Here is a 12,627-nt window from a genome sequence, read left to right on the forward strand (position 1 = left end):
GAGAAGAACAGCATCTGGTTAAAAGCAGTACCAGGATCTTTTCTGCCTTGCATTCTTAAAATGAGTTTCTTGACTTGCAGCAGTTATAGGTCCGTGGTTAGTCAGCTACTCTGATCATCAGGGCTGTAGTGGTCAAATTAGAGGTGGGTAAACTATGAATTTTTTGATCAGACCGACCTCGACACAACGCAACGCAAAGTGTTGCGACTCTGTAAGGCTAGCCTGGCTATATTCCATTATGTTATCAATTAAAGTCATATTAAATCAATCAATGACAGTCAATGAATGTGTTTGTAGTTTATTCAAGTTATTCAAATTTCAACAGTAAAGAAAAGTATGTGTAGATTAAGAACTATCTATCTATGGCATGTGTGTATGTGTGTGTATTAGTATGCATGCTTTTCACAGTAGTACCCAGAGGGCCTCCATGTCCTCCACGTCAGGTCCTGCCTTGCAGGGGCGTGTTCTGGGGTTCATGGCTCCCCTGTGCTTCACCAGCCAGGACTTCACATACGTGTTGGATTGAACTTTGTGGTGGCTGAGTGGTGGGCCATTCAGTTGAATAAACATCAAGGACGACACTGTGACCAAGTGCAGACTGCATCTCAGGGGGCACACTATGATGTTCATTAAGCTGAACCCCCTCTCACACTCAGCAGTGCTAACTGGAATGAGATGGTCGATATTCAGGAGTGGTGCAAGGTTTTCTGGAATGATGCTTGAGTTATCCTTAAAATCCCTATAGCCTTCAAGAATTTTTCTGTCATCAAGTCTGAACCTTTGGGCAAGTTGTTTCAACTTGGATTCCCCATACTGCTCCTCTAGGGAACAGGCCAGTTTGCTGGGAAAATAACTAAAGAAAATAAATAATAAAATAAAAATATTTATAATATATAAAATACAAATATTTATAAATATTTATATTTTTATTGGTTTAACCGCCAACCGCCCGAATTTAATTGAAATATATTTTTGAAATTGAAATTTTTTTTTTGTCGCGTCATCCGCCCGATCCACGGTTCAGCCGCGGAGTCCACGGCTGGGACCGCCAACCTCGCATCTCCAAATTGAGGCTTTAACATAGCGACCAAGCTATAGCGAAGTTGATACGCCGAAATCGGAGTTTAATATGGATAGTAAAACTCTGACTGACTTTCACTCATTTTGACGTGGGCAGTACACGGATAGCATGACTACGCATTGGCCAATCTGAATGCTCGTATTCACTTAATAGTTCGTCAAGTAAAATTGATTTATAAATCACAAAAACAACTCATGTGAATTGATCATCTTCAGTCTTACTTTGTACTGGAGGCCTTTTTCGGTCATCTGTTGGAGTGGGAGCACTCGAAGGTCTCTTCAAAAATCGCCTGATATCCATGGCTAATTAATGACAGGTATGATAATCCACAACGCGCAGGGCCATGTGTTTACATACTTCCTGTTTACATATTTTCCTGGATCCTGATTGGTGTCGCTGCCGCAGCCGCAAGGCACTGATTGGAGGGTCACAGACCATAATAGCATAGGCCTACAGCGCAGATGAAAATGATTCCGATTACAGCGTTTATTTGTTCAACAATATGAAACCTTGTCTTAGGTGTTTTAAAATGATGCTGAATTTATTTCCGATTATTCCAACGGCAGAATACAAGGCACAGGGAACTTTGAGGTGCGTAAACGCTATTTAGAGGTGCGTAAACGCTATTTCCTAAATTCCAGAGGTGCGTAAACGGCGTTTACGTGCGTTTACCCTCCACTACAGCCCTGAGCATGAGGGACTGTGAAGTGTCAGGAACAACTAAGGCAAGTGTATTTACATCTATTGGGACTCCTACAAAGTCTTTTGGAAAGGTTATGGTCATTTCTATATAGCCAAAGTAAGGCACTAGCTGGCCAATTGCACCTTCCACTTCTAAGAGGTCATGAATCGGCTTAATCTTCTGCTCTGAAAGGTGCTGCTTGTAAAATGACTCAGGTACAGTGGTAACTTGTGAGCCTGAATCAAGAAGGCAGTTGACCTCTTCACCTCTCACAGTCACTTTGGCTGTGCTCTTGATGCCAACCAGCCGTTTGGGGAGTCTAAACGGTTGGTCCTGCGTTGGATGATGTAAGCTGGAACATGTTTGAGCTTTAATGTTCTCTGTATGTGTAATGTCTTTGTTGATCTCAGTAGGGGTTTTGTCTTCCTTGTTTACGTCTGAGGGACGTTGTTGACTCTCCTCAGCCCCTGTTTGTCCCACAACAGGAACTGTTAGTCGTTTAAAGGTAAGTTTGAATCATTTTGAGCTTCCCACTGGCGCTGTTTTTTTTCCAACTGCCTCTTCTTTTCTGCCACTAGGTCGGGGTTTGCGGGGTCGGTGCAGCAGGGGGCAATGTGCCCATCTTCGCCGCAGTTAAAACAGTACCAGGGCTTGGGTTTGTATGTCTGTTTCTTTTTGATTTGTCTTTGCATGTCTGTATCATTTGGCTTTGACATCCTGCTCTGTTGCTTCCCTGCAGATCCCTTGCTGCTAGCTCCTTTGGTGTTTTTCTGTGACATGTATGTAGTTAGTTGGCTTTGCAGACTTGCCACTTGCTTTCTCAGATCCTCAATAGCACTGATACTGCTCTCATCTTTCTCCTCTGGTTCACAAACATATGCGCCATGGAACTGCACCTGAGCTCTTTGCTTTGTGATGCCAATATGTTTTTTCATACGACAGGATTTTGCTTGCTGTCGATCTTCTTCGGAGCGAATCATTAGCAAGAGGTCTGAGAATGGGGGTGGGCTGCTCTTCGTTTGCTCCAGTTGCAGGGCGCTGAGCAAGGTGTTATCCCAACACCCCCTGCAGAACTGCTTAGTAAGATGTTTGTCTACTTCTTCATGTGTAACTCCCCCCCTTTTTGTTGCTCTGTTCAAGGCTAACTGGAGCCGATGAAGGTAAGTGGATGATTTCTCACCTGGGTCTTTGGAGGGTGTTCAGGAATTGAGCAAAGAGCTCCTCTCCATCTTCCACAGTACTGAAGGCTGAGTCTAGGAGCTGTAGGTAGGCTGCAGGCGGTGACTCAGGCCGTAAGCTTTTAACTACATCAGCTGCTGGTGGGAGCAAGCTTTCATGGATTTTTCTGGATATTTGCAGAGGAGACATGCTAGGATCATTCTGGAGCAACTCAATGTGTATGCGCCATGTGTCATAATCAGTTTCATGATTAGGTCTGGGAGTCTTGCCGGAGAAGGAGCGGAGTCTCACTTGGGATTGGATGTGTGGGACAACGTCTTGCCTCCGCACAATATGCTCGACCACGACCTTCTGGATGTCCGGTGGGTTCACTCAAAGAGGCTACTGAACTTATGTTTCACACAGAACATGAACACTTATGTTTCACACAGAACGTGAACACAAAACATTACGTAATTAATTCAAATAGGCTAACACTAAAACAAATAAGGCCAGTAATAGAACGAATATCGGGTGACAAGAAGATCATTAAAATGGCTCACAATCCCGCATCAGCTGTTTGATGTAGCGCATCAAAATAGCACTTTGCCCCTTTGGAAGGGTTCGCATTAATAGGCACAGGTAATTGGTAAAAGAGACGTGAATGTCATTCTTATCACGGTCCCGCATCCTCTCATATGTTCTATATATAAATATAACCTATAGTGGCAATAATGTACAATATTTGCAGTATCGCCCCCACCGACAACGCATGGTATTGCATGGATCGGCGCGTCGCGTATGAAAAATGTGGAGGACGCGTTTTTCTACGCTTCGACGCTTAATGGCGGCCGAAGCGTCGCGTCGCGTAGCCTTTTGGACCCGTAAGCGTAGCGATGCGTCGACTATGTAAGGGCCCTTACAGTCACCGAGCGAGGATTATGAAAGTCCAGGCCCCCCCTTCCTGCACTCGGGGTCCGACTGGGCCAAGTTTCGGGCAGGAAGGGCCACCCTTCCTGCCCTCGGGGTCCGACCGGGCCAAGTTTTGGTGCGGGGGTCCCAGTTAGGCCTTAGAATAAGGTATTCAAATTTCAGGGCGGTAGGACGTTCCTATCTCAAAAACTGTTTTTCCACCACATTCTGAACCATTAGGTCTTGCAGGTAACACTTCTGAGGGGCTTTGTCCAAATGAGAGTCCATTTTGGAAGACTTTTTTTCTCTAAGGACTAGAACTCCAAATCTCGGATATGTCGTTCTCGGGGCCCCGGGAAATGTGTGTAAACATTTTAGCCTCCCTAGCTATCTCGAAAAGGCCGGAAAAGGGGCGTGACCTCCAACATTACAGTAAATGTACATAAGACAGAGGTTAGTTTCTAGTCCCCATTTTTTGTGAGATGGAGGTGTACATTTGTGGCTTAAGGTGTGTAGACACAGCTGGCCTGTGGCCACGTTTTTGAAGTCTGGGGTCAAAAGGTCAAAAGGAGCCGGCACCACGCCGCTAATGAGATAACAAAAAGTTCATGTGTATTTCTCTCGTAACTTTTTGTCATTATTAAAGAGAAGCCTGATTCTCAGATATGCGTGTTGGATGGCTAGGGTGTTGGTCTGGGAAGAACTTCAGGCCAAAATCTTGCAAGCGAGCCGCTGGGTGCAGGTGCAACGAGATGGAGCACTTGCTGAGTCATTTCCTGTAGGGCTGGAGCCACACGTTGAAGCGTATGCGTCCTTTGAGACCCCCTTTGATCTATAAGAGACCTCAAAGTACAGCTTACTTAAATGTTGTCGACCCAGTCACCTATTGCATCACTTCCTTTAGGGCTTCGGCCTCCTAATTGATCATTGTAGTATAATTGAATGCCCTCTTTCATATATATGATACCTCCACCACTGGGACGTGGCAACAATTCTCCAAATCCATATGGGGAGGGGGGGGGGGGGTGATGCTTGTGGACAGTAGGGTTGTACACTAGACATAAATAGGAAGCAAACTCAGGAGAAGGAATGACCTCTCATAAATATTTATTCAATAAATTGTTTCAAATAACCCTGCCTCGTTAAATCAATGAGCTTGGTGTTTTGCTTTCAAAAATAGGTTATAGAAGAAGTCTAAACTGCAGAAAATAAAAACATCCAAGCTGCCTTTTAAGGATACCTTGGAATATCTGTCTATTTTTTAACCATCGGACCCTAGTTTACGACAAAAACAACACAATTTACGGCAGCTCCTTTGCCGCGTGGTTTTTAAAGCCATGTAAGGATTAGAGGGGCTGGTCGATAGCAACCACCATAGCAACCATGACGGTCAAGTGACTGGATGCAGCCCCGTTGAAAAAAATAGAATACCACCCTACACACTGAGGAGAATAATGATATTTAAATTATTATGACCAAATTATTATGACCATGAAGTCTTTATTTGCATGGGTTTTCATTTCGTTCTGTGTAGCATGGAAAAATCGGAGAAACACTCCCATTCAGAATGCATTGGTTTACATTTCGTTCTTTGGAGCACAGTTATTTTTATTTATTTATCTATTTTCAGTTTTTGTGGAGGTGCTTCAAAGATGCTAATTTTTCTGCAATAATCCAAAATCCAATGGAAAAACCCGTTGGCTTTTTGTCAAGGGAAACCCAGGTCGACGCTCACTTCCGGGTTGGCCAACATACATCATCCCTCCACCACTCGATACTGTAAAAACACATGTTCAAGGTGAATGATAATGCATGAATCTATTCTTTATTCTGCCATAGTATTTACTTAAGGGGGGGCAGGCAATTATTTTGGCCATGGTGGATCCAGATCTGTTCCGGAGCATTTCTGCACCTCGGGCAACAGCGCAGGGTTGCCAGGTCCTGCCTGCAAAAAACGTCCTGCCCACATACCGTTCAAAATCCACCCAAAATGTCCTAGAAGCAGCCCAAGTTGTTGTTTTAGCAGCGAAATGCATTGTGTGTGTGCGTGTGTGTGTGTGTGTGTGTGTGTGTGTGTGTGTGTGTGTGTGTGTGTGTGTGTGTGTGTGTGTGTGTGTGTGTGTGTGTGTGTGTGTGTGTGTGTGTGTGTGTGTGTGTGTATGTGTGCTTAACACGCTATTTTATATTGAACTGCGACGTAATCCAGTGTTCACGAAAACTGTCAACGTATGATTTTGGCTATGGCAAGCCGAATTGACATTTATTAACTAAGTTTGACTATCCGGAATTTACATTGTAGATATCAGCAACTTCAATCAAGGTATCTGTTACGTACAGGGCTGTAGTGGAGGGTAAACGCACGTAAACGCCGTTTACGCACCTCTGGAATTTAGGAAATAGCATTAACGCACCTCTAAATAGCGTTTGGGCACCTCAAAGTTCCCTGTGCCTTGTATTCTGCCGTTGGAATAATCGGAAATAAATTCAGCATCATTTTAAAACTCCTAAGACAAGGTTTCATATTGTTGAACAAATAAACGCTGTAATCTGAATCATTTTCATCTGCGCTGTGACGCCTATGCTATTATGGTCTGTGACCCTCCAATCAGTGCCTTGCGGCTGCGGCAGCGACACCAATCAGGATCCAGGAAAATATGTAAACAGGAAGTATGTAAACACATGGCCCTGCGCGTTGTGGATTATCATGCCATCATCGCCCATCTCATTCCAGTTAGCACTGCTGAGTGTGAGAGGGGGTTCAGCTTAATGAACATCATAGTGTGCCCCCTGAGATGCAGTCTGCCCTTGGTCACAGTGTCGTCCTTGATGTTCATTCAACTGAATGGCCCACCACTCAGCCACCACAAAGTTCAATCCAACACGTATGTGAAGTCCTGGCTGGTGAAGCACAGTGGAGCCATGAACTCCAGAACACGCCCCTGCAAGGCAGGACCTGACGTGGACAAGGAGACCCTCTGGGTACTACTGTGAAAAGCATGCATACTAATACACACTAGGGATGTCCGATATTGGCTTTTTTGCCGATATCCGATATGCGATATTGTCCAACTCTAAATTTTCGATTCCGATATCAGCCGATACCGATGTCGATATTTGGGTTATTTTTCCTCAAACCTAATTTAGGTAACATTACATATCTCCTGTTGTGGAATTAACACAACATGCTTAATGTTATTGTGATGCCCCACTGGATGCATTCTTGAATGCAACAAGGCTTTCCAATGTTAACATTGTCTGTGCAAAATAAGAAAAATACTTCAACTTAATTTAAGGGAAAAGTGCCATGTTTATTTTTATTTTTTTAATGGTCTCAGACAACAGTTTGGATTACACTCTCCCTGAGATAATCTTGACAATGCCCACAACCAATAGGCCAAACTTGACTTCCACAAATGATAAAACATTGTACCTGAACAACTATGTGCAACATAGCAGTATGTTTCTTTAACTAAAACTCAATAACCTTAATTGAATAAATGCACAAATATGAGTCAATTACAATGTGCACTGTACTGCACAATTTTGAAAACATTTATTTGAGCTATAAATATATTAAAAAAAAAAAAAAAATCGGTTTTAAGGCAAAAAAAATCCGATACCGATATTGACAGATATTACATTTTTATGCTAATATCGGGCCGATAATATCGGTGGACCGATAATATCGGACATCTCTAATACACACACATACACACATGCCATAGATAGATAGTTCTTAATCTACACATACTTTTCTTTACTGTTGAAATTTGAATAACTTGAATAAACTACAAACACATTCATTGACTGTCATTGATTGATTTAATATGACTTTAATTGATAACATAATGGAATATAGCCAGGCTAGCCTTACAGAGTCGCAACACTTTGCGTTGCGTTGCGTTGTGTCGAGGTCAGTGATCAAAAAATTCATAGTTTACCCACCTCTAATTTGACCACTACAGCCCTGGTTACGTAGTTGTGACTAGTCGAAACGACAGTTAGAGATATCTGTGACGTAGTTTTGACTAGTCTAAACGATAGTTAGAGATATCTGTAATTCAGTTTTGACTAGGCAAAACTGAATTACAGATATCTGCAATGACTTCACGGAAAACGACATTCAACTCGTCACACATCTTAAATGACAATTGCAGATATCTGTAATTCAGTTTCGCCTAGGCAGAATGAAAGTTAAAGATATCTCAAACGTCATTTGAGTGTTGGGCATTACGTTTTAGATATCCGGGAATCCTCATTGCTCGCTGCCTATGGCAAGCCGAATTGTCATTTATTAACTAAGTTTGACTATCCGGAATTTACATTGTAGATATCAACAACTTCATTCAAGATATCTGTAATGTAGTTGTGACTAGTCGAAACGACAGTTAGAGATATCTGTAATGTAGTTTTGACTAGTCGAAACGACTGTTAGAGATATCTTTAATTCAGTTTTGACTAGGCGAAACTGAATTACAGATATCTGCAATGACTTCACGGAAAACGACATTCAACTCGTCACACATCTTAAATGACAATTGCAGATATCTGTAATTCAGTTTCGCCTAGGCAGAATGAAAGTTAAAGATATCTCAAACGTCATTTGAGTGTTGGGCATTACGTTTTAGATATCCAGAAATACGTAATTTCCCCTTGCCGCCATAATCAAAGAAGAAGTGGGTTCATTTCCGAATGGAATAAGAAAGGAGCAGTCATGGCGTTGGCTGTGATCAAAAAGATCACGAGAAAATATGGAGCAATGTAATCAGTGAATTGTGTGAATGATGATTGAACGAGGAGCTGCTCCGCTCCCGCTTAAAGTAAACGGTCCTATAATTTGTCATTACAGATATCTGAAACGTCATTACAGATATCTGAAACGTCATTACAGATATCTGAAACGTCATTTCGCCTAGTCAAAACTCGAATTCAAGATATCTATAATTCAGTTTCACCTAGGCAGAATGAAAGTTAAAGATATCTACAATTGTAGATATCTCTAATCAAAATTCCTTTCAAGATATCTATAACTTGATAGTAGATATCTACAACGTCATTTTGACTAGTCGTAACTCCAGTTAGAGATATCTACAACGTCATTTTGACTAGTCGTAACTCCAGTTAGAGATATCTACAACTTAATTTCGCCTAGTCAAAACTTAATTTAAGATATCTGAAAAGGGACATGTAGATATCTTGAATTGAGGTGAATTAAAGATATCTTGAACTGGAATTATGACTAGTCAGAATCAAATTGTAGATATCTCAAACTGGAATTACAGATGTCTACAATTCAGTTGCAGATATCCGTAATTCACAAAGTGGATATCCGCAACTGAATTGTAGATATCCGCAATGAGAAACCCCATAGACATGAATGGCGAAAATGACGTAATTTCGCCTAGGAGGAATGTCTTTGTGGATATCTGAAATGACAATTGCGGATAGGAGGAATGTAGTTGCGGATATCCGAAATGTTAGTTTTGACTAGGCGAAACTGAATTGCAGATATCTGCAATGTAAATTCCGGATAGTTAAACTTAGTTAATAAATGACAATTCGGCTTGCCATACGCTGCCAGCTCCTGCCTGGCACGGGCCGCAGCGTTAAAAAGACGGTTAAAAACCCTGACTCCCTCGACCTCCGGCTGCTCTGACATGGTGCTATATGGAGCGATGTAATCAGTGTGAATGATGATTGAACGAGGAGATGCTCCGCTCCCGCTTAAAGTAAACGGTCCTATAATTTGTCATTACAGATATCTGAAACGTCATTACAGATATCTGAAACGTCATTACAGATATCTGAAACGTCATTACAGATATCTGAAACGTCATTTCGCCTAGTCAAAACTCGAATTCAAGATATCTTTTATTCAGTTTCGCCTAGGCAGAATGAAAGTTAAAGATATCTACAATTGTGGATATCTCTAATCAAAATTCCTTTCAAGATATCTATAACTTGATATCAGATATCTACAACGTCATTTCGCCTAGTCGTAACTCCAGTTAGAGATATCTACAACGTCATTTTGACTAGTCGTAACTCCAGTTAGAGATATCTACAACTCCATTTCGCCTAGTCAAAACTTAATTTAAGATATCTGAAAAGGGACATGTAGATATCTTGAATTGAGGTGAATTAAAGATATCTTGAACTGGAATTATGACTAGTCAGAATCAAATTGTAGATATCTCAAACTGGAATTACAGATATCTACAATTCAGTTGCAGATATCCGTAATTCACAAAGTGGATATCCACAACTGAATTGTAGATATCCGCAATGAGAAACCCCATAGACATGAATGGCGAAAATGACGTCATTTCGCCTAGGAGGAATGTCTTTGTGGATATCTGAAATGACAATTGCGGATAGGAGGAATGTAGTTGCGGATATCCGAAATGTTAGTTTTGACTAGGCGAAACTGAATTGCAGATATCTGCAATGTAAATTCCGGATAGTCAAACTGAGTTAATAAATGACAATTCGGCTTGCCATATTTGGCGACTGGGTTAGCTCTCAGATAAACGTGTTTCTAACAAGATGATATTGTAGCGTCACAGGCTTTGGGAGGAAGGGGCGGGCCTTCTGAGAGGCGGTTCCGGGGGTTTCCTTCCGGGCGGGAGTTTTGGTTGTTGTAGTTTTCCGGTGGAGCTGTGCCTGCCTGTCCGATTGTGGAATCCAATAAACCTGCTATCAAGCTTACTTCGCTCAATACCTCGCCTGTGGTTATTACAATATCATTAAAAGTTAAATAAAGTAACGGTTTAATAACACAAACGCAGGAAACACGTGAGCTGCTAGTTTAGCGAAAGCAGCGTCCCTAGCAACCTGACGTCATTGAAACATGCGAGCGAGCCAATTAAATCTTCCTAATAACTATAAAACTAGAGATCAGACACAATCACTGACCGAAGATTATGCAAGTAAAAAGTATATTGTGGCGACTCCTACCCCCCGGGGAGTCTGGGTAATGGGGTATTCATAATGTTGTTTGGGGAAAAGGGTTTTTATTGTCTTTAGATAACTTGTTTATGTTATTAGGTTAAGTGGGGTTAACGGGTTTGGGGTTCTTTATTGTTTGTGTGTTAATTGTGATGTGTAGTGTGATCGGGACCATTAGTGAGAGTGTTGTGTGTGTTGGTCAGGTGTGCCGTGTTTTCTGTTGTGTGTTTGAATAAAGGCAGCTCTCGGGGTCGTGCGGTGTATTGAGGCACGAGAGTTGCGCCGCCATTTGAACCTGGGCTCCCGTCTCGTCCTTCCCGCGCTGCTCGCCACATTGGTGTCAGGAGTGGGATGTGGCCTGCGCATGCGCAGAGGGATTTGAGCTTCGCGGTCGAGCCCACGGACAACAACGCACCCTGCGCTATGGGAGTGCAGCGCCCCCCTGTGGCCACGACCGGAAGGGCCGGAGAACCAGGAGCTGCCCACCGCCCCCTGGTGGCAAGGACAGCGGCTAGGCTGCCGAAGTTCTCCGGCGTAACGCAGCTGGAGCCATACCTGGCCCAGTTCCGGCTGGCGGCGTGGGGTGCCGAGGAGGCGGTTGTCCACCTGGCTCTGGCGTTGGAGGGGACGGTAGCAAGGGTGCTGCTTGACCTGGACAAAGCGGACCAGCGAGACCTTCAGGCCCTGATCCGAGCACTGGAGAGGCGGTTGGGTGAACGGGTCTCCCGCAACGAGAGCAAGCAGTTGCTGGCTTCTCACCGCCGCAGGGAGGAGGAGAGCCTGGGCGTCTACGCTGCTGACGTCCAGCTCTTGACCCGGCGCAGCTACCCGGAATTCTCCGCGGCTACACGGGAGCCCTGGCGCTCTTCGCTTTCCTGCGGGGACTGCAGCCGGAGAGTCTGGGGCAGCATGTCCGCCTCACCGAGCCCCATACCCTCGATGCGGCTCTGGACCAGGCGGAACGGGCTGAGGAGGAGCTCTGCCGCCGTGCATCCGTGGACGCGGCTGGGGCAGCGGCCGCCCCCGGCACAAAGAATGTGGAGGTCAAGTCCAGGCAGCGGAAGGGCCGGATCCGGACGGCCACCCTTCCCGCCAGCGAGACGGCTGAGGCTTCCCTTGCGCAGTGTCGGCAGCTGGGGCTGGTCGAGGACTGCGGGTGGACGGGGCAGCGTGCCACTCATCCTCGTCGGAAGGCCAGACGTCGGAGGGCGGCGAAGGATGGGGTGCCCGAACGGCGCCCCAGAGGCCCCCTACAGCAGAACCTGGTGGGGGCCCCAATTGAGGTGGTCCCCGACCACACCCCCAGGACCTCTGCAGACAATTGGAGACGGGCGTCCCAACCCGAGGGGAAGGCTGCACCGCAACGGGGCCGCTACTGGCAGTGGCCAAGGCGGCGGCGCCGGCCCCCTGAACACTCGGGACTGTGCAGTGGGTGTTGGGGTCGTCGGGACGTCTGACCCCTAAGGTGGGGGCTGTGTGGCGACTCCTACCCCCCGGGGAGTCTGGGTAATGGGGTATTCATAATGTTGTTTGGGGAAAAGGGGTTTTATTGTCTTTAGATAACTTGTTTATGTTATTAGGTTAAGTGGGGTTAACGGGTTTGGGGTTCTTTATTGTTTGTGTGTTAATTGTGATGTGTAGTGTGATCGGGACCATTAGTGAGAGTGTTGTGTGTGTTGGTCAGGTGTGCCGTGTTTTCTGTTGTGTGTTTGAATAAAGGCAGCTCTCGGGGTCGTGCGGTGTATTGAGGCACGAGAGTTGCGCAGCCATTTGAACCTGGGCTCCCGTCTCGTCCTTCCCGCGCTGCTCGCCACAATATTTCTCGCTAGAAATGTTATTAGAAACA

At 44.6% G+C, this 12,627-nt stretch overlaps 1 protein-coding gene across 2 annotated transcripts; it reads left to right on the forward strand.

Moving 5' to 3' along the window:
* Nucleotides 1-1,695: 1,695 nt before the first annotated feature.
* LOC115542938 (uncharacterized) lies at nucleotides 1,696-12,373 on the forward strand. 2 transcript variants are annotated; one of them, XM_030355451.1, is made up of 3 exons: nucleotides 1,696-2,843; nucleotides 3,197-3,304; nucleotides 11,126-12,373. In XM_030355451.1, exons 2-3 carry the CDS (start codon nucleotides 3,276-3,278, stop codon nucleotides 12,243-12,245), a joined length of 1,149 nt encoding a protein of 382 aa, XP_030211311.1. In that variant the 5' UTR covers nucleotides 1,696-2,843; nucleotides 3,197-3,275; the 3' UTR covers nucleotides 12,246-12,373. The 2 variants fall into 2 exon arrangements, with proteins under 2 accessions (XP_030211311.1, XP_030211310.1); XM_030355450.1 differs by having other exon boundaries at nucleotides 1,696-3,304.
* Nucleotides 12,374-12,627: the final 254 nt, after the last annotated feature.

Source organism: Gadus morhua, chromosome 4 (genome assembly GCF_902167405.1).
Source record: "Gadus morhua chromosome 4, gadMor3.0, whole genome shotgun sequence".
NCBI lineage: Eukaryota > Metazoa > Chordata > Actinopteri > Gadiformes > Gadidae > Gadus > Gadus morhua.

Coding starts and splice junctions, on each gene's coding strand:
- LOC115542938 (XM_030355450.1), top strand. CDS start 3,099: ATGGATTTTTCTGGATATTTGCAGAGGAGACATGCTAGGATCATTCTG. Junction 3,305..11,125: donor CACGACCTTCTGGATGTCCG/GTGGGTTCACTC, acceptor CATTGGTGTCAG/GAGTGGGATGTGGCCTGCGC.